The sequence below is a fragment of the Lutra lutra genome, chromosome 11 (assembly GCF_902655055.1).
Source record: "Lutra lutra chromosome 11, mLutLut1.2, whole genome shotgun sequence".
In the NCBI taxonomy this organism is placed as follows: Eukaryota; Metazoa; Chordata; class Mammalia; order Carnivora; family Mustelidae; genus Lutra; species Lutra lutra.
In genome coordinates, this window is record NC_062288.1 from 51,800,228 (window position 1) to 51,826,150 (window position 25,923).

The 25,923-nt window shown below is 38.4% G+C and overlaps 1 protein-coding gene across 9 annotated transcripts in view; it reads left to right on the top strand.

The window, feature by feature from the left end:
• Positions 1–25,923, top strand: part of HDAC9 (histone deacetylase 9) — a 938,635-nt gene that overhangs the window by 536,695 nt on the left and 376,017 nt on the right. For all 9 annotated transcript variants that reach the window (XM_047696020.1, XM_047696021.1, XM_047696022.1 and 6 more), the window contains 3 exons: positions 7,002–7,124; positions 10,154–10,364; positions 10,818–11,035. In XM_047696020.1, coding sequence (XP_047551976.1) covers positions 7,002–7,124; positions 10,154–10,364; positions 10,818–11,035 — 552 coding nt within the window. The remainder of the gene's footprint in view (positions 1–7,001; positions 7,125–10,153; positions 10,365–10,817; positions 11,036–25,923) is intronic.

A 25,923-nucleotide genomic window follows, 5' to 3' on the forward strand; every position in this document is an offset into this window, starting at 1 on the left:
GGTGAGCAGACCTTTATGCACTGATGGGTAGCCTCTCTGTGGCCCAAAACAAAAAATTCAGCCCTGATGGCTAACATGTGGTTTTCTGCTGCATTGCCATTTACAGAAGTCTGTAACGTAATTCATAGTGGAGAGCTAAAGAGACAGCAGAATTCAGACGGAAATTCTCAACAAATTAATATGCTAGCTCTGTAACACAAAATTCTTGTACCTAAACTAGAAAAAGGGGAAAACAAATATTTTCTGCCAATTCTTGATTAACAATCATTTCAGATTTAGTAAGAGTTTTAAGACATCTTCCAAGATTCACAATAGTGTGTAATTTCATATCAACAGAAATAGTTTTAAGGCGTGAAAAAATATACATCATCAACTGTACTTTCAAAAGCCAAGCTAGTTTCACACTTCACCATTTACAAAATAGGCGTATTCTACCATCTTCGGTTAAATAGCACCAGTGAATTTTCATTTTTAAATAGTTCAACAGTGTACATTTGTATGAGCTCTTTATTCTGAGACCTGTAAGTAGAAAAGCACGTCACCGAATTCTTCCAGAGCCCATGAATGGGATTCTACTCCCTTTTACTGCTTAGGAAAGAGGAAAGTAAGGCTGTGTCTCAGGCTGATGTTGAGGCTTCAGCAAAAAGAAAATTTTTAGCTTATAATTCACATGTCCTGCATAACATAGCTGGAGGTGAAGACAGAAGTAGGAGGAGAATTTACTCCTAAGTCCCCGCTGAGGAAATGGCACAGTGAATTCAAACGTATGGGTCTTCCATTCGGAAGGCTCCCCGGGAACCTGGCTCCGAAACCAGCTACTTTGTCATCATCAGTTAAGTCGCTAAACTTGTCCCTGACCTTAGATTCTTTATCTAGTGAATGGCAGCCATGCCTCCTCCAACAGCGTTGTTGTAAGGAATCAGTGTTGGGAAGGCGGGTGGTGAATTGTGAAGTGTGAAAGGAGTTCATTTTCTGTTGTTGTTATCAATACTGACTCTTAGGAGGGAAAACTCATTAGCATGTTTGTCTCCAAGCCAGCGAATCACATGTGAGAGAAAGTCTCCATCTGCTCGGACCACTTCTGTTCCATCTCTTCTATTTCTTGCATATGCTCAGTCCTGAACTCGGATTGTTGGAGCTCCTTGTTTTACTCATTTGTAAACTTGGTTGGGGAGCTGAAACCTCAGGAGTTTCTATTTCCAGCTCTAGTCAGAAGCGTCTTTACCTATCTAGTTACTTTATTGTTAATACTGCGGGCCTGTGGCTTAAGATGTTTCCACGAATATCAACACCATTATTTTAGATTCCGTAGATTTATTTGATAGCTATGTTAACAGTAGCCAAGCAGCTGGTTTATTTTTATTTGAACATTAGTGGCTGGCTCTGCTATGCTATTTTTTTTAAATCATATTTTTTTTTCCCAGCAGATACAAATGATTTTTTAAAAACGATTCTAATAATAAGGTTAAGTACTCTGAAATCATCTGAAATGTCACTTGTTTTGCCCCCAACTCACATGACTCATCTGCCTATTGTTTCGTAATGGCTGTTGTGACATTTGCTGTAAATGTTATGCTCCATTCTGCGTGGGTGTGGTGCTAGGGTTTCAGATGGTAGAAAATAAAATGCTTTCCCCCCATCTTTGGGGAGAAGAGGTTGCTATGACAGAAGAGTCATTTAGGAGGAATAACATGAGTCAATATTGTAAAGCAAGACCTTTATTGAGACCTTCAGCAGTGCTTTTTAAATGGAGAGGGAACGGGGTGCCTGGGTGGCTCAGTGGGTTAAAGCCTCTGCCTTCAGCTCAGGTCATGATTCCAGGGTCCCGGGATCGAGCCCCACATCTGCTTCCTCCTCTCTCTCTGTCTGCCTCTCTGCCTACTTGTGATCTCTGTTTGTCAAATAAATAAATAATAAAATCTTTAAAAATAAATAAATAAATAAATAAATAAATAAATAAATGGAGAGGGAGCCCTGTCAGATGATAATTTCTTGTCGCCAGATCATTTCATGGTAGTACATCCTTGGATATTCAGCAAAAATAAAAATTTAGAGATTTAAGTTTCTAGAAAAATTCTGCATCACGTGGAGCTGTTCATTTTCTATCAGCTGTCTGAAAGGACAAGAGAAAATGAATACTACTTAAAAAAATTACAGTGAAAACTGTAAGAAGTATTAAATGATTGAGATTTCTTTCTTTTTTTTTTTTTTTAGTTTGGAATTCTTTTTTAGTTTTGTTGTTGTTTGTTCTTTTTTTTTTAATTTTTAATGTGGTGGTCTCTCTTTTTTTTAAGTCTAATTTGGGGGTCTGGGGCCTTTTAAACCTGCAGCACATTGGGGTTTACAAGCCTGTCTTCCTGAATACCAGCCTAATACACACAGGTGTTGCCTGATCATACAAGTCAGACGTGCTTCTGTCTCAGGCCCAAGGAGCTGACGCCCAGGGAAAGTGGGCAGCTGGCCAGTCACAAGCCAGTGAGCAGTAGAGCTGGGGTGCAGGGCACTGAGACCACACTTCTTTCAGCAATCCCGACTGCCCCTCACCAGAACTCTGTAGATAACTGACACTCTTTTTCTGATGCTTGTGCATATTGTAGGTTAATTTTGAACATGTAGTAAATTTAAAATTCTATATCCACTTTTTATATGAGCTTCTTAAAAAGTAGGTGATTATTTACATAACTAGTGTTCTATCGAAGGCATCTGTTGACTTGTCTTCAGAGTGAGAAGAGTATTCTTTTCCCCTCCCTCCCTCCCTTCCTTCCATTCTGTTCCTCCCTTCCTTCCTCTTTATCTCCTGTCCCCACTTCCGTTCTCCTTGTCCCCATAGGCAGTCATTCTCTTCAGTATTTTTGTTTGTATGCTCTCTACATCATAGGCATTTTCTGCTTTGTATCCAAGAATTTTAGTGAGTATAAATGGCACAGTGTTACCAGTCTTATTCCATTTCTTATTTTTATCACTAAGCATATGTTTTTAGACCTAGTCATGTCATTTTGGAAGCACATACATAATAGTTTGCTTTTAATCATGGTAACAATCCGTGGTGGCCAGTGCTCCATTGTACCTATCCATTCTCCAGTTGGATGCCCCAGTGGCCTCCAGCTCTCACCATCACTAAAAACTGCTTCAGTACATACTCATGAACATCACCCTAAATGATGATGAATGAGAGCTTAAGGAGAGAATTTCTTGAGGATATAATTTCCTGCAGAAGAATTCTGGGGTCACGGTATATAGTGTAACTATTTTATTGTCCTGAATTATTTACCAGAATTGCTATACCAGTCTGCAGTCCCACCGGTGATCCGAGAGGTTTTTACCTCTCTACATCCCAGTGACATTGGAGATTTCGTGTTTTTCTAATTTTTGCCAGTATTCTTTTTGCAAGAGATTGAGTCTTTTCATTGAAATGAATAGCTTCCTGATTTCAATGGCAAAATGAATAGCTCTATTGAGAGACATATAATTGTTCAGTATATTTTATTTATCTGAATTGTAAATATTATCCATAAGATGGGCTTCCAGTTGCTCTGATGGTGAGAAAACAGTTTGAAGGTCATTAATGAGATGTGAGTAGGTCTCCCCTGACCCAACACCTCACTCAGTCCTATCCCTGTTTTCCACATTATGCTCCTTCTGGTGTATCAAAGCCTGATATAAAACTGACACCCTGCTCGGTGCCAATGAAGTTATTGAACTCTATTCTAATTATAATAATTCTCACAGGTCATAGGAGTTTGTTTTCAACTCTTCTGTGCACCTAACTAGCACATGAACTTGGTCATGTAGGACATCTTTGTACGTCTATCATCCAGTGCCACACTGCTAATCCAGCTGAATTATTGGTTAATTGTTTCATGAATGTTAAAAGATAGTCATTTATATCTTTAATATTTCCATTTTATCTCACTGCAGCAATAGCTTCTGGTTCTGAAAAATTTTTAGATTAAAACTATCCTCCCCGTGTTCTAAGATGTAAAACGTTGGCATTTTAGCACAGCTTTGATTTAAGGGCTGGATCAGTTTCAAAACTGCTTCCTGAAAAAAACCCTGGCTTTGCCTGAAAATGCTTGTGATCTCACCACAATACTAAGGTGGGGTAACCTTCCAGTCTTGTAAGAATACTGGTCAGGATTCTTCATTTTCTTAGTGAATTGGTATCTCTCACCACGTGTTCGGCTAGCTTTCAAGTGTGTCCACACTCTTTTAGCAGTGTAGATAAAATACAACTCCAGCTTCTGGCTAAGAAAACACTAACCTGGAACAGATAGACTATGCTGATCGAAAAGCTGTATTGGGGGAAGTTGTATGTAAAGAAAATAATTTGAGGAAAACATTTTTTCAGGTCTGTGAAGTCATTTGTGATTCTAGTCGTCCTATGAAAAAGCTGTGCCTGTTACCTTGTCTGTAATTGAAGGAAGTAAACTAAATAATGTCCAAGTCCCTGAAGTTCTGTGGGAACAATACTATACCAGTTAGTCTCTGTGGGAAGAACCAGCTATGTACCAAGTGAATCTGGGGGATGCAGGACTTCCCTTGTTTCCTCAGGAATTGTCTCCATGACTTGAAGACTCGCATGTCTATAAAGTAACTAGGGCTTTTGCTTCCTTCTCATGCCCAGGTCAGCTGGTTCCCAGTTGCACACATTTATTCTTTTCCATTAGCCTCAGGATATGATTTTGCTTCCTCTCCTCCTCTAAAGCTTCCCCCGCATCCATACTTTTTTTTATGGTTCCTATATCCTTCGGTAATGGTGGCAGAGAGGGCTGTGTAATTTCTACACCAGTACCTGACAACAAATCTTGGTCAGTTTAAAAGTTGTATTGCTGATCCCAATGGGAACCGGAATTAAGGAAATCACTCAGTTTCTTCATAACTGAAGCATAATGAGAGCCACAGAATGCCCATGAAGAATGGGTTAATGTCCAAAAAGTCCCTGGCAGAGGGCTTGGCACACAATAGGGGCTGAAAATCAGTACGCTGTTAGAGGGAGTGGAGCCACTCAACTGCGATATGAAACTTTAGGAGTTTAATCCTATAGTAAGAGTATTCCCAAATGTCTTCACTTTTGTCAAAGCCCACGTGAGCAGCTAGTCTGCTGCTGCCGTCATTACATCCAAGAAGAAATATTTTTCTTACTTTAGTGTAGGTTTGCTTCCTGGGATGCAGTGGGAAAATACTGCAGAAGTTCATTCTGGGAAACAAGGAGGGCCTCTTTCGCGAGGCTCGTGGTGTGGCTTTGGTGCCATTCCCACAGTACATGTCCAGTCTCAGTGCTGTGATAAGCAGATACAACCTGGAATGAATAGTATACATGACTTGAAGTGCTTGTTTTTCCACATGTATTTCTCTTCTCTGAAAACAGATAAGTGAATGAAGTATCATTTTATTGTAAATTACTCTTTGCTGCTAATAAGCTAGTTAAAATATGTTTTACTTCCTCGAACATTCTTTTTGTTCAAGCATATATTCCAAACTAGAAATTAATGTTAAAAGCGTATGAGTGTAAGCAAAATAAAAGCTTGCCTTTTTAATTAGAGCAAATAGGCAACTGCTACTCAGAGCTCCTAAAGTCATGCAATCTCACTGTAATGATAAAAGATCTTCTCCAGCAATCGTCATTCAGTGGCGTTTTAGACAACCTTAATTTTGTAAAGGGTCAGTGTAATGTTAAAGGTTTCAATATGCCTCTGGGTGTTCATGCACGAATATCTGACTTTCTTTTGAGAAAAAACAAAATCTGACTTAGCTTGGAATTCCAAGTTGCAATGAGGAAAAAAATCTCCTTTAACCTTCTGCTCTTATTATGTTAAGGCTACGACTCATCTCCAAACAAACGTATGATTGAGGTGATGTTTTGGAATAACATCCTGTGTTTTGGTGGCGCATCATTCTTCAGTGACATTCTGAGGTTGCATTGTATTAGCACATGATACTTTCCCCAGTTAATTGATATCCCAGGTTTGTCCAGGGGAAAATCTACAGCTCCCCCAAACATGCTTGACAAGTTATTATATTTACTTTAGTCAAAGCCCGTGTGTGCAGTATCCCTCTTGGAGGTGGTCTATTATTGGAGTCCCATATGCTTTTTGTTTGGGAAGAAAGCAGTCACTGTGTCATACTGTTACATGGAGTATTCTTTTTCAGGGATGTTGTTCCCTTGGGGACCATATCGGGCCAGAGTTCCTTAGTCTAATAAGACCTTTGTACCTCTTATTGTATAAGAGTTCTGGGAGGGAAGCAAGAGTTAAACAGAAAATGTAATTCAAGCAACCATATTAGGCCACATGTGGGAAAACATGACTCTAAGTATTGGAATAAGAAAAGGTATTTGTTGTAAAAAGGACTGTGATGCCAAAACATTCAAGGTATTTTCAGGGTAAATGAAGCCTACTGTGGCACAGGGAACTCGTAACATTTTAGCATTTAGCTTAGCTTCTGAATATGAATGATCTAAACATGCACCACACGGAGTTGTCTATTCATAGATTTTATATTTAAAAAACCATGCTATTAATTATAGAAGTTCTATATAGTGATATCTAATCTAAGATATTCTTGTGTGAGTGTTCCCATCAGTAAACTGATGTTTAATCCATATAAAGATAATGATTCTAGCAGTATTAGATACATACTCATCACTCAGTAATACAAAAATACACCTGTAGGAATTAGTCACTTTAATTGTTATACTTTACCAATTGATGGTAGATACATGGACTATGGTTGATAAAGGTAGAATTTTAAAAAGAATTTTGCACACCAAACATTGAAACCCTTTCTTTCAGATTCTGTGATTGTGTCTAATGAGCACAATTTTATTGTAATTTTTACATGTAACTTTCAGATACAGAAATCATAAAATAAACAATTGAAATACTTCACTATTTTGACAAATTATGATAATATAAAATCTGTTTTCTGAAATGTGAACATTTTACAGTAAATTTTATGATATAATAGTGTTTTGAGACTGTCTTTTCATTTTTTTCTAACAGCAAATGGTGTCCCAGCAACGCATTCTAATTCATGAAGATTCCATGAACCTGCTAAGTCTTTATACCTCTCCCTCTTTGCCCAACATTACCTTGGGACTTCCGGCAGTGCCAACGCAGCTCAACGTGAGTCATTACACAGCGACCTGAGGGATAATGTCGGAGGGAAACTCTTCTTGCATTTCTCGTGTATTCAGACTTCAGGGAAACTTGGTAGAGTTTGCTTCTCCTAGAATTCACACACTTCACTCTGAGTTGTGCAGAGGTGTTCAGTTTGATTTCAAATTAAAGAATTACACTGGTTCCACAGTATCTAATATATATAAAAATAATGACTAACATTTATATAATGTTTTATAGGTTTTAGAAAAGAAAGCACCTCCAAATCTATTACCTTAGTACCTCTGCACATCCGTCCTATGAAACAGAGATTGCAGGCCACCTTTTTACTATAGAAGTAGCTGAGACTTGGAATACTTAAAAGCCCAAGGTCACAGAGTCATTGAGTAGCAGTCCTAAGACTCAACCCAGGCCAGTATTGAGAAGCATAGCTTCCAAAGCAAAGCAGCATATGTTTATAGAATTTATTTTGTGAATGACTTTATTTTCGGAATTTAAGTTATGGACTCTGCGGTACTCAGGAATACGTATCTGGAAAACCTCTCTAAGAGCAATATTAAATTCTTCCCAGGAGATTCAGAGTGAATCAATTACTTTAAAAGTCCTGACATCTGAAATAGGATCTCTGGGAGGTAATTGTCCTACTAGCAGAAGATAGCAATAGTTATTTTACACATATTCCCCAAAATAATATAAATTTTAGCCATTGTAAAAGATTTGTACTCTTTCCCTGGAAAAATTCATCTGTGAAATGTGAGTAAATTAACTTGTACTTATCGGAAGTCTTGTGATACGTTGGGTTTAAAGAGAAATTTATTTCAACCCTTGGCACCAATTTTGTCAGACTTTAGCAGTCAAATTCACATCTTTTACAATATGCCCACACCAGGAAATTTTTTAAAAGTTGACCATTTTGTGCCTCATTTGTTTTCAGAATTTAAGCCCTCTATATGGTGGGCTAATGTATGCACAAGCACACCTGTACTCACATTTTAAAATTATAAATTTTGTAATTGAGTTCAATCTATATTATGTAATCAGTCTAAAAGATATCTGGTTATATTTGGTATTTTTTATAGAGTGGAATGTTATCTTACATGATACAGTAATCTTATACCAGTGAGGAAAAAGCAGGATTTGCATGTTGTTTTATATCCAGAATTGAAGATGAAAGGCTTAAATAAACTGATTTCAGTTACCCCCTTGAAATGTCATGTGAAGCATTTGTAAACGGTTGGTTCTTGTGAAAAGAAAAAAAGGAATTAGGGATGAAGCTGAACATAAATACTCATGGATGATGTTTTCACATTTCCACTTACTAAAAATTAGTTTTTCTTCTATTTTTCTATTTCCTATTCTTCTGATGATAAGCAAATAGTGACACAAAAGCTTCTTATGACACATGAATAAACATTTTATTTCCACCCTTTTTTGCATGTTCTAAGTCATTCCTACCAGCTAACACAAATATACACCACTTTTAATGTGGTCAGAGAGAATTTTTTCCCAAAGGACCAAGTACTAATGCCAGACCATTTAATGTTTCAATGGTAATACAATTTGGTACTGTTGGATGAATAAACCAATGTGGTTTGGACTGAAGTTTCATTTTTCTTTGCTTCCATTTTGGTGTGGATGAGGCCATCACAATTAATTTTTCAAGCTTAGCATTGCTTTGGCAAAGGGATCTCTAATATTCCATTTCCCCACTGAATAGTGGGAAATTTTTTAGGAAAAGAAGCCAGGAGAAGGAATCACTTCTAGATTAAACATTGCGTTGACTTGCCATGTGACTAAGACAAACCATTTACCTCTTTGTCCTTCAATTTCTCCATCACTGAAAATTGCTTTGCTTCCCTGGTGCACAGCAATTTTGAAAGATGAAACATGAGTTTTGAAAAGAAACACGCCACATAATTTTGAGGTATTAGACTTCTGCTTTTGTGATACCAAAATTACCTCCATTCATTAAATTTTTTGAATAGGATAATTCATTATTACTATTGATGATATAATTATTATTACCTTATTACTGTGTTATCATACATTTCAAGTTCTTAATAGCATTTTTATTTGATCTAATTTCACTTGTAGTTTATGTTATTAAACAAAAGTATCTGAAGTGTCATTTTCAATATTTAGAGATTTGGGAATCTGTTGTGAATTAATACAAAATACATGTTTAAGTCAAAGTCCTGCATATTTTATATAACCTTTCATTGGGTTGGCTGAAGAATTTTATTTTAAAAATTAAATATTGGAACCCTATAGCTCTGTGAGCTTATTAGAGGAATTGCTCCTTTTGCTTGAAACTCCAGAGCTACAGACAGTTTTATCTCCAGCTTCTTCACTGCTACGATAGTCATTAGTTTAGCGATTTGAATCCATTTTACATTGCCAGTATACCTTTTTACTTCAACAGTATGCTAAAACATTTTTTAAATAAACTTCCCAGTTATTAAGCCTAAAATTAGCATCATTTTCAATGTGGAAAGGAAATCTTTGTTCAGTACAATGGTGTTCAATACTAACTTATCTCCAATAGTTCAACTCTATTTTTATTTCTCATCCATTAATTTGGTTGGTTTGAAAAGACACACTGTTGGGCAAAAGAGGTGGAGGCGATTAAGAGGTACAAACTTCCAGCTGTAAAATAAGTAAGTCACAGGGATGAAAAATATAGCCTAGGGGAATATAGTCAGTGAGATTGTAATCAGTTCGTCTGGCGACAGATGGTGACAGCCCTCATCAGGGTGAGCACATCTGGTATATACAGATGTTGAATCACTGTGTTGTACACCTGAAATGTGGGTAATATTGTATGTCACCTACACTTCAATTAAAAAAAAAAAAAAAACCAGAAGGAAAAAAAAAAAAAAAGACATGCCGTTATACATTTTCCCTACTCAGCTATCAGTTGGATGGAGTTTTCTTTTGGGTGGAGGGAGGGAGAATTACGGAATAAGAAACTCCGCTAATGCTGTACAGACCTAGTGGGTGAAAGAGGATTACCATCCTGTTACTTCTTGACACAGGCTTCGAATTCACTCAAAGAAAAACAGAAGTGTGAGACCCAGACGCTCCGACAAGGCGTCCCTCTGCCTGGACAGTACGCTGGCAGCATCCCAGCGACTTCAAGCCATCCCCACGTTGCTTTAGAGGGAAAGCCCAATAGCAGCCACCAAGCACTCCTGCAGCATCTCTTATTGAAAGAACAAATGCGACAGCAGAAGCTTCTCGTGGCTGGTAAATAATCATGACACCATTCGCGGATCATTTTAGGGCTTGATTTATCTGTGATCTGGTGTAAGGTCTTTTTAGCTCAAGACCCTCCTAAAGATTGAAAGTGTCACACAAGGGTGTCCCTGAGACTTGGTCTTGTGGGAAAGGCTACTTTTTCTGTTTATTCCTCTAGACATATGGCCGGGGGAAACACCGCACCTTATTTAACCTTCATACATACTGAGGCAAATGACTGGTGAGTCACCAGTCAGGTGCTTACCTGTCTCATGTTCTGGCACTTCTCCCTCCATCCCCTACAGCCTAGCTTTCTTCTGATGTGTGCCCAGTAGAATCACTAGTTTTCATCACATTTATCTCCTATATCTATTTTCTATGGGTGTTTTTGTTTTGTTTTGTCTATTCCTAAGCAAAATTGTGCATATGTGTACATGTATATATATATTTTTTTTTTTTCAGGTGGAGTTCCCTTACATCCTCAGTCTCCGTTGGCAGCAAAGGAGAGAATTTCCCCTGGCATTAGAGGTACCCACAAATTACCCCGTCACAGGCCCCTGAATCGAACCCAGTCTGCACCTCTGCCTCAGAGCACATTGGCTCAGCTGGTCATTCAGCAGCAACACCAGCAGTTCTTGGAGAAGCAGAAGCAATACCAGCAGCAGATCCACATGAACAAAGTAAGCCCCCAAGTCAAAGTCAGGAGGTCACAACCACCAGTGGGGAAAGTGGGGTTCCCTTCTCTGGTCTGGGCACACAAAAGGAAAATGTCGGTATCTCTGCATCATCGTCGACAGGAGATTGCCATCCTAGCCCTGGGGACAGCCTCACAATATCAGTATTTTCACCCTCATTACGTTCACAGCATGTTTGTAGCAACACTGAGATAACTGATTGGTGAGGGCTTCTATGATTGAGGACCTATTTGAATTCAGAAGCACATCCAGGCACATGAGTGCAGAGCCCCATTTTTTTGGTTTCATAGAATAGGCTTGGGGCAGAGTTGAAGGTGGTGGATTGACAACTCAAAAAGTTCCCACAGGTGCAGGCAGATACAACAAGGTGAGCCCACAAACTATTTCTCAGCAACTTGTATGTATCTGTGTTCTATTTATTTTTTAGCATGCCCCATTTTATTCCAAACTGCGTTTGAAGCAACTTCTCAGAAATGTGTGGTAATTTTCTGGCAGCCTTATTGTGGCCAAGTGGGAAGCTGATGTCCGTATCGCACCACATCCTTAGGCGCTCTTCTGCTGAGGCAACCACAAAGAAACAGTGATTACAATATAACAATGTCGGCAGGCCAGGCCCATAAAATATCTTCCTTGAATTCATAAGCAAACTCGTCTACTCAGTTTTGACACTACCCTCCTCTATGACAGGTTTACAAAGCCAAGTCTTCTCATTCCTGGGCATGTTATTGTCATTATCATCGTCCCAGGTAGCATGATTCTATGGATAGCATGGTTCATATCCTATTCTTTATTACTGTATCATCTACAAAATCTGTAGAGGTATGATTATTAAGAAATGCCGTTCTGTTTACTAAAGGTAGCTAAAAATTGGCTTACTGTTGAAGAGCTTTATTGCATCATGACAGAAACAAAGCAATGCCTTGTGGGTAAAGGTCTAATCACCCTTCTAATAGCAGTAGAAGAAAGGGGTTCTTCATCAGACGCTCACTTTACTGCAGGTAGGGCAAGAGGTTTTCTCTTCTCACAGGGCAGAGCCAGGAAGGGAGCTCGGGTTGAAGACCATACTACTGAACAGCCCAGCCCTTTGCTGCCTTCAAAGATGATGTGGGAGTGGGGGGGGAGGGAAATGGGCGCTGGCGATGGATGGCCATGGCCACTGCCTTTCGTGCTGTCTCTTACTACACTGCACATGGCAGTCCACGATACCACATGCTCTTTATATATCATCAGGTTGATGCTGTTATTGCTATAACATTTCTCTAAGTTTATCAAATTATTTTGTACCAAGGCAGTCTCCCTGGAGGAGACCAACTTCCTTCTTGTAAGAGTGGCCTGGTACTCATTGACTTGAATGTGACTCTGTGTATGTTTGCTCTATTGTGGTAGAGTTCGGCTTGTTTGTTTTGTGGTCTCTCAGCACTACTTAAAACTACAACGTATTTACTACATAAATTTACTACATAAATTGTCCGGTGACTAATGCGAAAAATTTATGAAGGAAGAAAATTGGAAACCCTACCTTTTGCCTCATAATGTTTTGTTTTGTTTTTGGGGTTTTGTTCTTGTTTCTTGTTTGTATGTTTTGTTTTAAAGAGAGAGAGAGAGCGAGCAAGGGAGCATGAGCGGGGGAAGGGCATCGGAAGAGGGAGAAAGAGAGAATATTAAGCAGGCTCCATGCCCAGTGCAGACCCCAGTGCGGGACTCAAGCTCATAGTCCTGAGATCATGACCTGTGCTGAAAGCGAGAGTCTGATGCTGAACTGAATGAGCCACCCACCCACCCCATTGCCTCATAATATTTTGATCTGGAATTAAGTTCATTAGATTCCTAGGAATACTTTAAAGAATATTTTGGAATACATTATTTCAGACTCTGTGGTATGCTGATAACAGAATCTTTATATTTTAGTATCACACTTGAGATTTTGACAAGCGGATGCTAACCTCAGTCACATGGAAGAAACCAAGATGAAAAGCAGGCATTTGCATTGAGCAATGAGAAAAGCAAATCTTATCAGAGACCTTCTCCCATGTGGAGCTGATTCCTTGGAATCTGTTAAGAATTCTTCCCCAAATTAGAAACAAACCTATACTTTCAGGTACATGTTTGTACAGTGGTTTGATTATTAAATCTTGTCTTAATTAGGCAAAATGAAGTCCAGAAAACTTCAAAGTACAAAGCTGATCTTTATATATTAACCCCTCTCAGCTTGGGTGTTTAGATTACTCAAGCAGGTCTCTTGTTGGCTGTTCTCCAAGTATGTATTCCATATGTTTGGTCCAATGGCATATGCACATTGGGTAGTCCCCAGATTTTGAAACCATTTCACCTGCCCTCAATTGTCTAAGGGAACAGAGAAGAATCTTATTAAAGAAAATATTGAATTTCTGTCCCTATTCTGAAGTATTCACAATAGAATTATCAAGAAATGAATTGTTTCTGCTCTCCCTTCCCTGTGAGGTGATGAAAACATTTATTTCACATTATGTGAGGGCCATAACTTAGATGCCAAAACCAAAGAGTTTCTGTATGATCATATATTTATGTACACTCTAACCATTTTGAGTGACCATTAATGAGAAATAACCACAGAAACTTTAATTTATATCATTTTTTTCCTGGTATAACACATGAATCTGTAGTGAGTCACGTCAGATTAGAGCCAAATAATTGGCATCATAAAAACATGGTCCCTGCTCTTGAGCAACTTCCTACAGCAGGAAGTACATGCTCACATAAAGATGTAGGTGTGCAGATAACGTATTTGAAAATGTCCTTTCCGTTTGCTCCGTCAACTTTTTTTATGGTTCTTTTTTTAAGATTTGGAGAAGCAAAAAAATACAATGACAATGAAGAAAAAACTAAGTAGATTTATCCCTAAACCTGTATCCTATGAAATATGATTGTCCTTCCTGCTATGAAATTTTTAACGATGTAATGGAATTGCTAATAATCCTTAGAAGAATTAAAAGCAAAGCTGTACTTTTCAGAGCAGAGTTTACACAGTAATTAACTTACTAAATTTTGAAAACTTTCTAATATCTTGCTATTGTTTGAGTGCATTTATGAAAGCAGTCATTCCTGCCTGTTGTAACTCTACAACATAAATATTATTAATCATACTAAATAACTTACCTACCCCTTGCTTATTACTTTAATGACATTTACAGTGGAAATTTGTGTGTCATAATATAGTTATTTGTCTCATGCAGTTAAGATGTAAGTATTTAATAGTTTAGCAGAAATATGCCTGGAATGGATTTACATAGTATTTGCATTGTTATAGAAGCTAGAAAGGTGAGTGGAAAACCCATCAGAATGATTTGTCTCTCTGTTCCATCGGTTTGAATACTCAGTTTTCAAGGAAAGTATTTTGAGAAGTTTAGCCATAAGAAAGTCATGGCTTGCACGTCTCTTTGGGTTGTTTTTTTTTTTTTTTGAGATATTTAAAATGAGAAATGCATTTAACAATTTCTGTTACTATCGTATGGTATATTCTTATAATGACGACTTGTGAGTTTTTTCAAAAAACCAAGAGTTTCTTTATACTAGCATCAAAAGAAGACTGTTGTTTTTCCCGGTTATCTTTCATTTTTTTATTGGAAGATTAAAAAGCTTTCTAAGAGGAATCTTTCCCATAGATACAAAATGGCAAACAAAAAAGTAAGAGGGTATTGGTAATTTTCTTCTGGGCTCATTCTAAGTTTAAATATTGCAACAGAATTTCTGGTAAAATAAGACTGTGATTAATGAAAGCAAAACACTCTGAAGTTACTTGACCATTTTTATGATTTTTGAAGTATTCCAATCACTACCTAATTAATAGAAGGACCAATCTCTAGTTGTATCACTATTGGAATGATATACAGAAATTTTCCTCAGTGTCTTCATGCATTTTTGTTGTGAGATACTTTGGCATAGACTTCTGCCCCCTACCCAGTGAAAACCTGCTTTAAATCATTTCTATTATAGTATTAACAGAATAGCATTGATGCACACTAAATTTCTACTTTAACTGGAATTTTTCTAGTATCCATATTTTTGGTACTCATTCTATCAAACCCACGTGAGCAGAAATTTCAAGAAACTTCTTCATTCAGGACTTATTTGAATGAAATACTGATTTATTATACATTTATCCATTTAGCAACTCATTGAATTCTTGCTTTGTGCCAGATGCTATTTTAGGCACAAGAGAATAATAACATTCATTGTCCTCCTGGAGCTTACAGTGTGGGGAGCAGAGGAATGAAATATTCAGTAAACAGAGTAAACAGTAATACAGTATGTTAAATACTTGGATAGGGGACATGAGGAAGAAAATTGTTTCTTTGAGGAAGTAAGATGAGACTTATTTAGTTACCTCTCTGAGTTATCTTGTCCTTTTTATATCCTCCTTTCTTCCTCCCTCCCTTCCTCCTCCTCTCTTTCTCTCTTTCCCTCTTTCTTTCTTTCTTTCTTTCTTTCTCTTTTTCTTTCTTTCTCTCTTTCTCTCTTGGTAATATGCTCTGTGATAAATATCTTATGCATTCCTTTGACTGGATATCAGCCAACACCTTTTTTAAAAACCCACATAAATCATGAGATGATATCTTCTATATGTCAAGGTTCACTGTAGATATAAGTATTTATTATATATTTATTACTGTGATACTTAGGCATTTTGACATGAGTGCTATTTTATCATAATAAAAATATATCTAAGACGAGCTGAGTAAAGGAGAGGCCAAGCAGATGTCCTGTGTTGCCCTTATTAAAGCAGGTAAATATTATGTCTGACAAGGAAGGCATGAATCTAATTCTCCTCAAGTGCTGGAATGGAACAAATGGGGAGTTTTCATTCGTTTTTGGAAGAGAATTTGATCTTTTATTTGAGTAGTATCTCTTTTATTCTTTTTCTTGAGATAATTTTCTAACATCGGTGTTACATATTCTTTATGACCCCTCATGATTCATATCCACTCCTTGTCCCCGATCATCCATCCACAGCAGCCCATGGGACCATACTCTTTGCTGCCTGTGGTCAGCACAAACATAGCGTGCGTGCGTGCGTGTGTGTGACTTGTTTCCTTATAAAATATCCCAGAAGGCATTTCTAAAATAGAACTATTTTGTGTACTATTGAGCAAAGTGCATATTTTTCCAAGGAGATATATTTGAAGAACAACTATAAAGATATAGCATTCCAGAAAGTTTACATTTTTTAAGTCACACTTCCTATTATCAAACACCAAAGGAAATGCTTTATATTAGCTTTATTTTTTTTTAAATTTCTTTTCAGCGTAACAGAATTCATTGTTTATGCACCACACCCAGTGCTCCATGCAATACGTACCCTCCACAATACCCACCACCTGGCTCCTCCAACCTCCCACCCCCCGCCCCTTCAAAACCCTCAGATTGTTTTTCAGAGTCCATAGTCTCTCATGGTTCATCTCCCCTTCCAGTTTCCCTCAACTCCCCTCTCCTCTCCATCTCCCTATGTCCTCCATGTTATTTGTTATGTATTAGCTTTATTTTAATCAAGGTACTTCTAACCATGGCTTCCTTGTGGGAAGATTGACATTTTAAGTGTGATTAGAGGAGAACCATGAACCAGTTTCTGCTCTTTGCTGTGCCTGTTACTCCAAGGGTATCTTTCCTTCCCCTTCTTTTAAAAGCTATGCATCCTCCCACACCTTCTCCAAAGGTACTTTGGGTATCTTTTCCATAATACCAGCTCCCTGTTATAAGGAGGATCCACTGTAAACTGGGACACCAAGCCAGCATTGTTATGTATGTCATCTTCTCAAACTTAACAACTCACTCTTTATAGTATCACAGAATTTAATGAGTTGTATTTATTTTTAAAGATGTTATTTATTTGACAGAGGGAGCAAGAGAGCACAAGCAGGGGAAGCAGAGGGAGAGGGAGAAGCAGGCTTCCCACTGAGCAGGGAGGCCCCAACCCTGGGATTTGATCCCAGAGTCCCAGGATCATGACCCAAGCCTAAGGCAGACCCTTAACCAACTGAGCCACCCGGCGCCCCACTAAGTTTAATTTCCAGGGTTTGAGTAGGTGGACCAACATGACAGGACTAGCAGTTGACAGAGGTTGACAGCAGTTGACATAGGTTGAATGACCCAAAAGTCTATCCTAAACCTAAACTTAGGATTTTAGTGTTGTTTTTATCATGGAGCAGGAGACAAGATTTTTCTTTTTCTTTTTTTTTTTTAAATACATTTTTATTTTAAGTAAGCTCCATACCAAATGTGGGGCTCGAACTCACAACCCCAAGACCAAGAGTCACATGATCAAGAATCATGGGTATGCTCTACCAACTGAGCCAGCCAAGTGCCCCAAGACAACATTTTCCTAATTTTATCTTTGCCCAAAGTAGAAAGCTTACAATTAAAGGCAAGGCAAACAAATAAACAAAAAAGGAGGATGATCTTATTTTATGTCTTAATTTTTGGTATTGGTTTGGATTTATCAAGATGAAGAAACTCCTTTTCCTGACCCCACTGCTCAACTTTTCTCACATTGCCCTCCATCCGGTTAGTAAGTTGGAAGCCTCTCTACGTGGCTCTCATGGGGGGACATTCAGATATCCACTGGATCGTAAAGCTTCCCAACAGTGTAATGTGGGTGCAGTACGGCCAGGCCCTGACATTGCAAAATTGTTATTTTTATTATTATTTTTTTTTAGATTGGGGAAAAATCTTCTCGTAAGAGCTTTGAGCGAGCCTGATGCTGAAAGTCTACTGACTTCATTGAGTTCAGCTGAAATGCAAATTTGGCATCTCATCCATGGGTGGTTGGAAAATGCCTTGTTTTAAGTTTTGAAAAATGGATGAGTAGAAATTTGAACTGGGCTTTCATTTAGGAAAGTAGACATTACTGTTGTCAAGTTTAATTTCTCTCTCTCCGTTTGACAGTAGGTTTCCAGGCAGAGTCTTTAATCAACAATTTAGGATTACATTTTGCCCATTAGATGGATAGTATGTCCAAAAACTTTAGCAGGCACCGAAAGGCAGTCTTAATTTTATAACAGTAAAAAGCCCCCTAGATTATTTATCTATCTATAGAGGTTTATAGAAGAAACTTCGACTTTGCCCCTAAATAGATGTTATTTCGACATGATTAGCCCAGTGTAAATAGATCTGTGTAGGTATGTGCTGAGCTTCAAAAAAACCACTTACTGCCATCCCGGCTTACATCATCACAGAGAATTCATATAGAAGCATTTCACTACATAATTACAAGTTGATGGTTTATAATATACAGAAAATGGCTTGTTGCTTTATTATTAGATGTGATGAAATCCCGTGTTTGTAAAAGAAACTAAATGACCATTTCAGTGGATTAATGGGTAACATTCATAAACGTTCCCAGTGTTGCTTTCATAACTCGAAGACCAAGGGAAGGACCTCGACCTTTCCTTTTCACTCTGCACTGTTAATCTAGTCAGAGACGCTTTTACTGAATGAGAAAAACAATAGTTGGACTTGACTATGAGGTAAGAAAATAGGGGAAAGAAAAATATCTGGGGAATTAAGCCATGTGAATAGTTTGACTGATGTTGATTCTGGGCTGTTCAAAGGGAGAGGGAAGCTAAATAACTCGGTTGTTTCTCAACCTTGACAAATAGTTTCATTTGACAGGATGAAATAATTAAGTCTTACTAAGGAATTTTTAATAAAGCTAAGTGATTTGTGGACATGAAAACCACCAATGTGTGGCAGTCTCTTTGTTATAGATTTTGGTTGCTTATAAAGTCCTGATTTTAGTTTTTGTCCCCCGTATCTTTCTGCCCTTTCTCTAAATACATATGAAATCTCAGGGGTTAGAGTGACCCTGAAATGTCATATGATCCTAGAGTATTCCCATTCCTTCAGGCAGAATTGCATCCAGGGCTATCCTTGCATATCCTAAATGCACCCTTACTCTCTGACTATCAACTTAGTTGTATCAACCAGCAATAAAAAAATCACTTCTAAAAAATAATTTCCTGGCATGGAGTCGTTCATGGTGTTCCCCAAAGATTTGCTAGCAACCATTATGCTGCATGCTAAAAATGAAAATAGGAAGGCATGTTCTTTCACTTGAACAACCCATAGACCTGCAAACAGATCATTCTAGTCGAAGAACGTTCTATATAATGAATAGTTCATATGAAATGCAACATCTAGAATGCTTGATGACCTTGCCGAGAGAAGTGTATGATGTCCTGCAGAATTATTTACTAATTTTGCAACTTTTGACAAAGTATTGAACCTCCTCATCCAATAATTCTCTAATCTGCAGGTTTTAGAGGTTTATAGTGAGGAGTGCATGAAAGGAGGTACTGAAAGTGCTTCATGATCACGGTAAGCACTAAACTTTAATGCAGCATTTCTATTCTTCTGTAGCACTAATAGCTTCATTTTCCTTATTCTGTTAATGAAAATGGTTGGTTGTCTGGAAGTGCTAAAATATTTCCAAGATACACATTTCCTACTTGCCTCAATCTTGCATCAGCCTACTTTGTTGTAAACCAAACCACTCAATTTGGTTCCAGCTTGAGCCTTTGTATTCATCATGAAGCAGACCTTGTTTTCTCTTTGGAACAGTATTACTGTTAATTATTGAATTATTTAGTGAGGTATAATTTACGCAGCAAAATGCATTCCTCTTGCTGTACAATTCATTGAGTTTTCACAAATGCCTATTGTCACACAATTACCACAGTCAAGATATAGAACAGTTCCTTCCCCTTCCAAACTTGCCTTGTGTCGTTCCTTTGTAGTCGATCCCTACCTCCAAACCCTGGCAAAGTAGTTGAATTTTTTAACCATGTAGAGAACATAAAACAACTCACAAGTATGAAGGATGGCATATTTTAAGAGCAGGCAGACATCAGCTCGAAATGATCTAAACCCTAGAATGTTGAAGTAAGAAGGGCCATAAGGGATTATTTTCAGAGGTCATAGGCGGACACTCTGTGGACTGGAGCCATTCCATTGAACTGCTGTTGTTGACTTGCCTAGTATCTTAACAAGCATTTCAATTATTGGTCAGTCTTTTTTTTTTTTTAATTGGTTAATCTTTAAAAATAGAAAGATTTCAAATACAAATCTGGATTTCTGGCATTGTCTGAAAAATTGAAAATCTGGCTACACTGGGACCCATATTTCCATGTGGCCATTATTTTCTGGGGTTTATTCTTGGTCATCCATTTTTAAATAGAGCTTGTGCTGCTTTCCAGATTACCAAAGCAAGGGTTGATCAATGGAGAGAAAGGGAGATGTTTATGAATCAATTGGTTTGAAGATCATTGGCTTTGAGATCTTGTCTATTCTGAGGCTCGGTCCAAAATCACCAACGGTGACTTTCCTTAACTGTGCCTCTGTACATTACCATTAAAAAGCAAAGAAAGAAATCTTTGAAAGAAAGCATACTATCACCTGAAGATTGGAAAGGGGATTATTGGGGTGGGGGGGAATCCTATTTATGTAATAAAAAGACATAAGATTACACAGTGTTGTAAAAGAAGGAAAAATAGCTCATTTGTGTTCTGGTTAAGTCTTGTTACTCTCTCTTGCTGGGGATTTATGTTCTGAAAGCTGATCTTTCTGTTTCTACTTTTGCCTGCCTCAATCCAATCTTCTATAGCACTTGGAGTAACCATTTACAAATACAAATCAAATTATGTCAAGAGCTTGTTTAAAACTCCCCAGTTGCTCCTTATTGTACAAAGGATAAAATCCAATCTTTTTGTGGCCTATAAGGCTGTCATGATCTGGCTCTTGCCCCCATTGCTGACCTCATCTCCCACTCCTTTCCCTTACTTGCTGACCTTCAGCTATGCTGGCCTCCTCTCCAGTCTGTGGGGAATGTTATTTCAGCCTCAGCAGTTGTGTTAGTCACTGTTCTGTATGGAATGTTCAACCACCAGATCTTCTCATAACTCCCATCTTGGTATTGGAGTCTCTCTTCACTCAAACATCACCTCTTCTGAGGGTCCTTCCCTGCCCATACAAATTAGACACAGATGCTCACCCCTTTCCCCATCACTCTCTACACATTAAGGTCCAGTCTTCAGTTGCTTATTTTCTGCCTCTTCCTCTGAGAGGTTGCCTGATGGCACTTCTCAGGGTGTGGCATATAGTAAGTACTCAATAAAAAATTGTCCAATGAATGAATGGTGGGTAACTTTCTCAAACTCACGGGAAACACTGAAAGGAGGAAATTTTCAGTAGCCTTTCCAGAAGTTAACACTCATCTAAATTATTGAATTACTAGTGTGATTTGAAACCAGAGAAAGGATATTTTAATTGCAGGCATTGTTTTAGACAACCATTAAAGTTATACAGACAATCATGTTTTTATTAAGAATTCACTTCATCCCTAGATTAGTTTTATATCTCTTCAATATTGGTAAGAAGGAAGATTTTTCAGTTAGACTTTTAATAAGTATGGATAATGAACCAATATTTAGAAAATATTTCTCTCTTGTTATTTAGTTTGTGTTCTTCTGGCAATTTCCCTAAAATGCACAAAAGTGAAATGGCATAGAGTATTTTGGCTTGAGGTGGAGTGCTTCTCTAAGTAGACCTCTCAATTTGAAAGCCCTCCATGCTCTGCGTGTTGTTTTTGAGAACAGTTGGTACATACCTAATCTATTTGTGATTTGAGACAGAATTTTATCATTGTTTTAAAATCTAGTTTCCTTGGAGCTTAAGGGAAAGGTTTCATTTTCCAAAAGAAGAATTTTGCATTTATTTAAAAGAAAAAAAAAGAACAAAAACAAAAACTCGTGCCATTCCCCAAGTAAAATCTGTCTTCAAATCTGAGGCAAAATAAGAAAGTGATGAGTTGGGTTGAAGGTCACTTTGCATAGTTTAATAATCACATTCAAACACTTGTGCTTAATGGGTTGTTGACAATTTCAGAAAACCAGATGTCCATCAGTAACTGACTTACTCTTCATACACTCTTGTTCTTAGTTACCCTTCCAAATCTGAAGATATTTGTGGGGACGTGAAAGATCTCCTCGAGAAAAATTCAAAATATGGAATTTAAAGCTACTTTATTCGATAGCACTTAAACTTATGTTGATTTCCAGATTTTCTCAAACAGTGTAACTTACAGAGAGGAGCTTAATGCACTCATGTGTAAAGGTTAGCAGCACAGCCTTTAAATATTATTTCATGAATTCTACATAATTTGCCAGTAGACTATATGATATTTAACATGGAATATAAAACATCGAAATTATGGATCTGCCATAATTATGAGCCTAGCAGGGATTGACAAGAATGGAATGATCACGCCTAACGGTGTTCGAAACATAGATAAATTATCCTGCCCGGTCTATAGCATGTCATTGTGAGTGTGGAGGAGTGTGTGTGTGTGTGTTACAAGCCCAGAGCGGTCATAGATTGGCCACTCCATTCTTGGTGTTCAGTACAATCGCCGTCAGTGGCAGGGAGAACACGGAGAAACACTGACAGATGAGGAAGAGCACAGATGAAAGGGAAGGAGTAGGAGAAGCACAGCCATGATCTTCCTCTCAGCTGGGTTCCCCACCAAAGTAGTGCACCTGGTGTCAGACGAATGACACACGGTGTGTTTTACAGATGGGCCCGCGGCCGAGAGTCACACAGGCTCGCACATTTATCTGTCACACAGATGTTTCGTCTTGTGTTTTGTAGCCAGCAAGGCTCAACTTTGCTGGGGGATCACCTCCAGATGTTCAACCAAAGGGAGACTCTGCTACCCCACTGAGAGTAAGCAGACAGCTCCTCCCTGCATCTGGGGCCACTCAGCGACAGTACAAATTAGAAGAGGCTTCGCCCATACCGTGTTTGTAATGGTCACATTTGAAGTTCAAAAACACATACGACACAATACAATCGGAGACTTGAATGTCTTCAGAAAGAGCCAGAAACTTACAGACGACATCAAGTAATTTTTTTTATTTTAAAAATCCTAAAATAAGTTAAACCCGGCAGGCAGGTTTTCTGTGACTTTGGGCTGTAGATTTTTCTTGCTGATGTTAACTGCTAATTTTTCCACGCTGGCAGATTTGCGGGCTTAAAGAAAAAAAGCTTTAGTCAGATACCTGGAGTAAGAAGTGTAGGTTAACTCCTTGTCTGCATTTACAATTTGCAAAACCGTCTCTCGGAGATCCCCATATATCACTTGTGTATTTTGTGAAACTTCGCAAAAGCACATATTTCATTTCAGAGATGGTGAAAAAGTGGTAGTTAATGCTCATGTAGACATTATCATTTGCTTCATAACCTGGGAAGGAAAATGTCAAACTGCTGTTACTGAACATCAATTAGGATTTCGGGTATTTAGCAAAAAGATGAGCCAGAGAGAATCAAGGACAAGACTTGTGCAATTGGGTATTGCTGTTCACTGAGATGAGAAAATGAGGTGAGCAATACATTTGAGTAGGAGACGAATAAAGGTCTTCTTTGAGCTCTTTAAAGTTTTTGATACCTATTAGGTATTCTAGATCTAAGGGAAGATGTTAAGGAAGCAGCTGAATATGCAAATTTGGAGCTCGGGGAGACATTGGAATTATTTATATTAATTTGGTTGCCATCGGAACATGGCTGTTTCAGAGGAGAATGCAAACCGGAAGGGTATAAAAAAAATTCTGGGTTTCTACTCTTTTTTGTTTGTTTGTTTTTGGAGATGGCTCAGCTTCTCTTAGACATGAATTTCCTTCATTATAAAATAAGGGTTTGGGGCGCCTGGGTGGCTCAGTGGGTTAAGCCGCTGCCTTCGGCTCAGGTCATGATCCCAGGTCCTGGGTTCGAGCCCCGCATTGGGTTTTCTGCTCAGCGGGGAGCCTGCTTCCTCCTCTCTCTCTGCCTGCCTCTCTGCTTACTTGTGATTTCTCTCTGTCAAATAAATAAATAAAATCTTTAAAAAAAAATAATAAAATAAAATAAAATAAGGGTTTGAAGAATGCTATTAGAAATTTTCCAGTGACTACATTTTATATGAATATAGTCTGTACTCATAAGTTACTGTTTTATGTCAAGAAAAAAAAATTTTTTTTTTTTTTTTTAACAAACCATCAAGGAATTCTGCCCTTAGAAGATCATTTTGCCATTTGGCCATCTTGCCCAGTTATCATAGCATTACTCATTCTGGCACTTTTCTCCCTCATGTTTCCTTTAGTACATCACAAGTGTAGATGAAGCCAAAGGAACTGACTAGAATAAATGGCATTGTTTCTTTATTGCACACAGAACATTGTTATATACGCATCTGTGTCCATGAGGTTGTAAATACTGACCAAAATTGATTCATGGACTAAACGATGAGGTTTCTGGGTACATCTGTGACCTCAGAAATACATTAACAGGTCAGAATTCAGAAGGTTTTTTGTTAAAATGTACGTATGATATATTCTGTGAACACTAAGCCTTTGGTAACTATTTGAGATTTTCTTTAACCTACTTGGTATCTGCGGAAAGTTACAATCCAGGAGTTAGCACACAGTTTGGTCTTTATGTAGTAATACCAGCCTCTTACCTTCAAAGATTCTGTGATTGTGTCTTGGTGCCCTTTGTGAAGTGCTTTACCCTCACTGACACTTATTAACATCCCAATTAAATTGTCACTGGATTTGGCGTGAATGCGGTCATTACTGACTTTCAACAGGAGAGTTTTCAGTCAAATAGTGCAGATGAAAGCCTTGTTGGCATGAATTCTAAAGAGAACAGGAAAAGAGAAATGAAGTCAGTAAAGAGAGATAACTCAAGGCGTTTTGCTGTGAAGGGAGGTACATAATGGTGGTACATAATGGAGGTACATACTCCCTTGCTCCCCACTCCTTGGTGGGGGGAGCAAGGGAGGTTTTATTTAAAATCACTTTGAAAATGCACAAATAAGAGTATTCCAGCAGAGAGGGGAAATATGTGTTGGAGAACAGAGTGGATCATTGCAGGAGTGGACAGGATCCAGACCGTAAGCTGAGGGATTGCCTGAGATAAGAGTGCAGACACTGCTTTCAGAATAATGGGAGGAAGGGTGAACGGGCCGCTTGAGAATGCGATGGTAGCAGGATGTTGAGTTTCTCCTCAGAGGTTTCTGCTTCTCAGTGAAATAATAAGCACAGGCAACAGCAGGTAGTGAAGAAGAGGTCTGGGGGCGCCTGGGTGGCTCTGCCTTCAGCTCAGGTCGTGATCCCAGAGTCCTGGGATGGAGCCCCGCATCAGGCTCTCTGCTCAGCAGGGAGCCTGCTTCCTCCTCTCTCTCTGCCTGCTTCTCTGTGATCTCCGTCATCTGTCAAATAAATAAATAAAATCTTAAAAAAAAAAAAAGAGGTCTGGATTTTAGAGGTCTGAGGAGAGAGGAGGTAGTTTGAAATCATCATTGAAAGAGTGGGAGTGAATTAACTAGAGAAATGTGGTAGGATTGCCAGGCAGCGCTGAGGGCCCTTTTGAGGGTTTTGCTCATGAATCTAAAGAGAAACATTCAGCATGATGGTAATTCGTTTGTTTGTTTCCCAGCTTATTCAGTTGCTTGTGTTTGGCAGAGCTGTAGTATTAACTGAGGTTGGAAGTCTTACTTTTCCAGTAAAACCCGTATTCAAAAGGGCAGGGGAGTTGAAAACAATGTAAGGGAGTGATTAAAAAAAAAAAAGATTTCTTTATTTATTTGAGAGAGAGAAGGGGGAGAGAGAGAGGGAGAGAAAGCAGAGAGTCTTAAGCAGACTCCCCCTAAGGGTGGAGCCCGACGTGGGACAGAATCCCAAGAACCTGAGATCATGATCTGAGCTGAAATCAAGAGTCAGATGCTTAACCGACTGAGCCACCCAGGTGTCCCAAGGGAGTAATTTTTAATAATGGAGAATGGAGCCTAGTCCAGCAAGGAGGGATGTGGG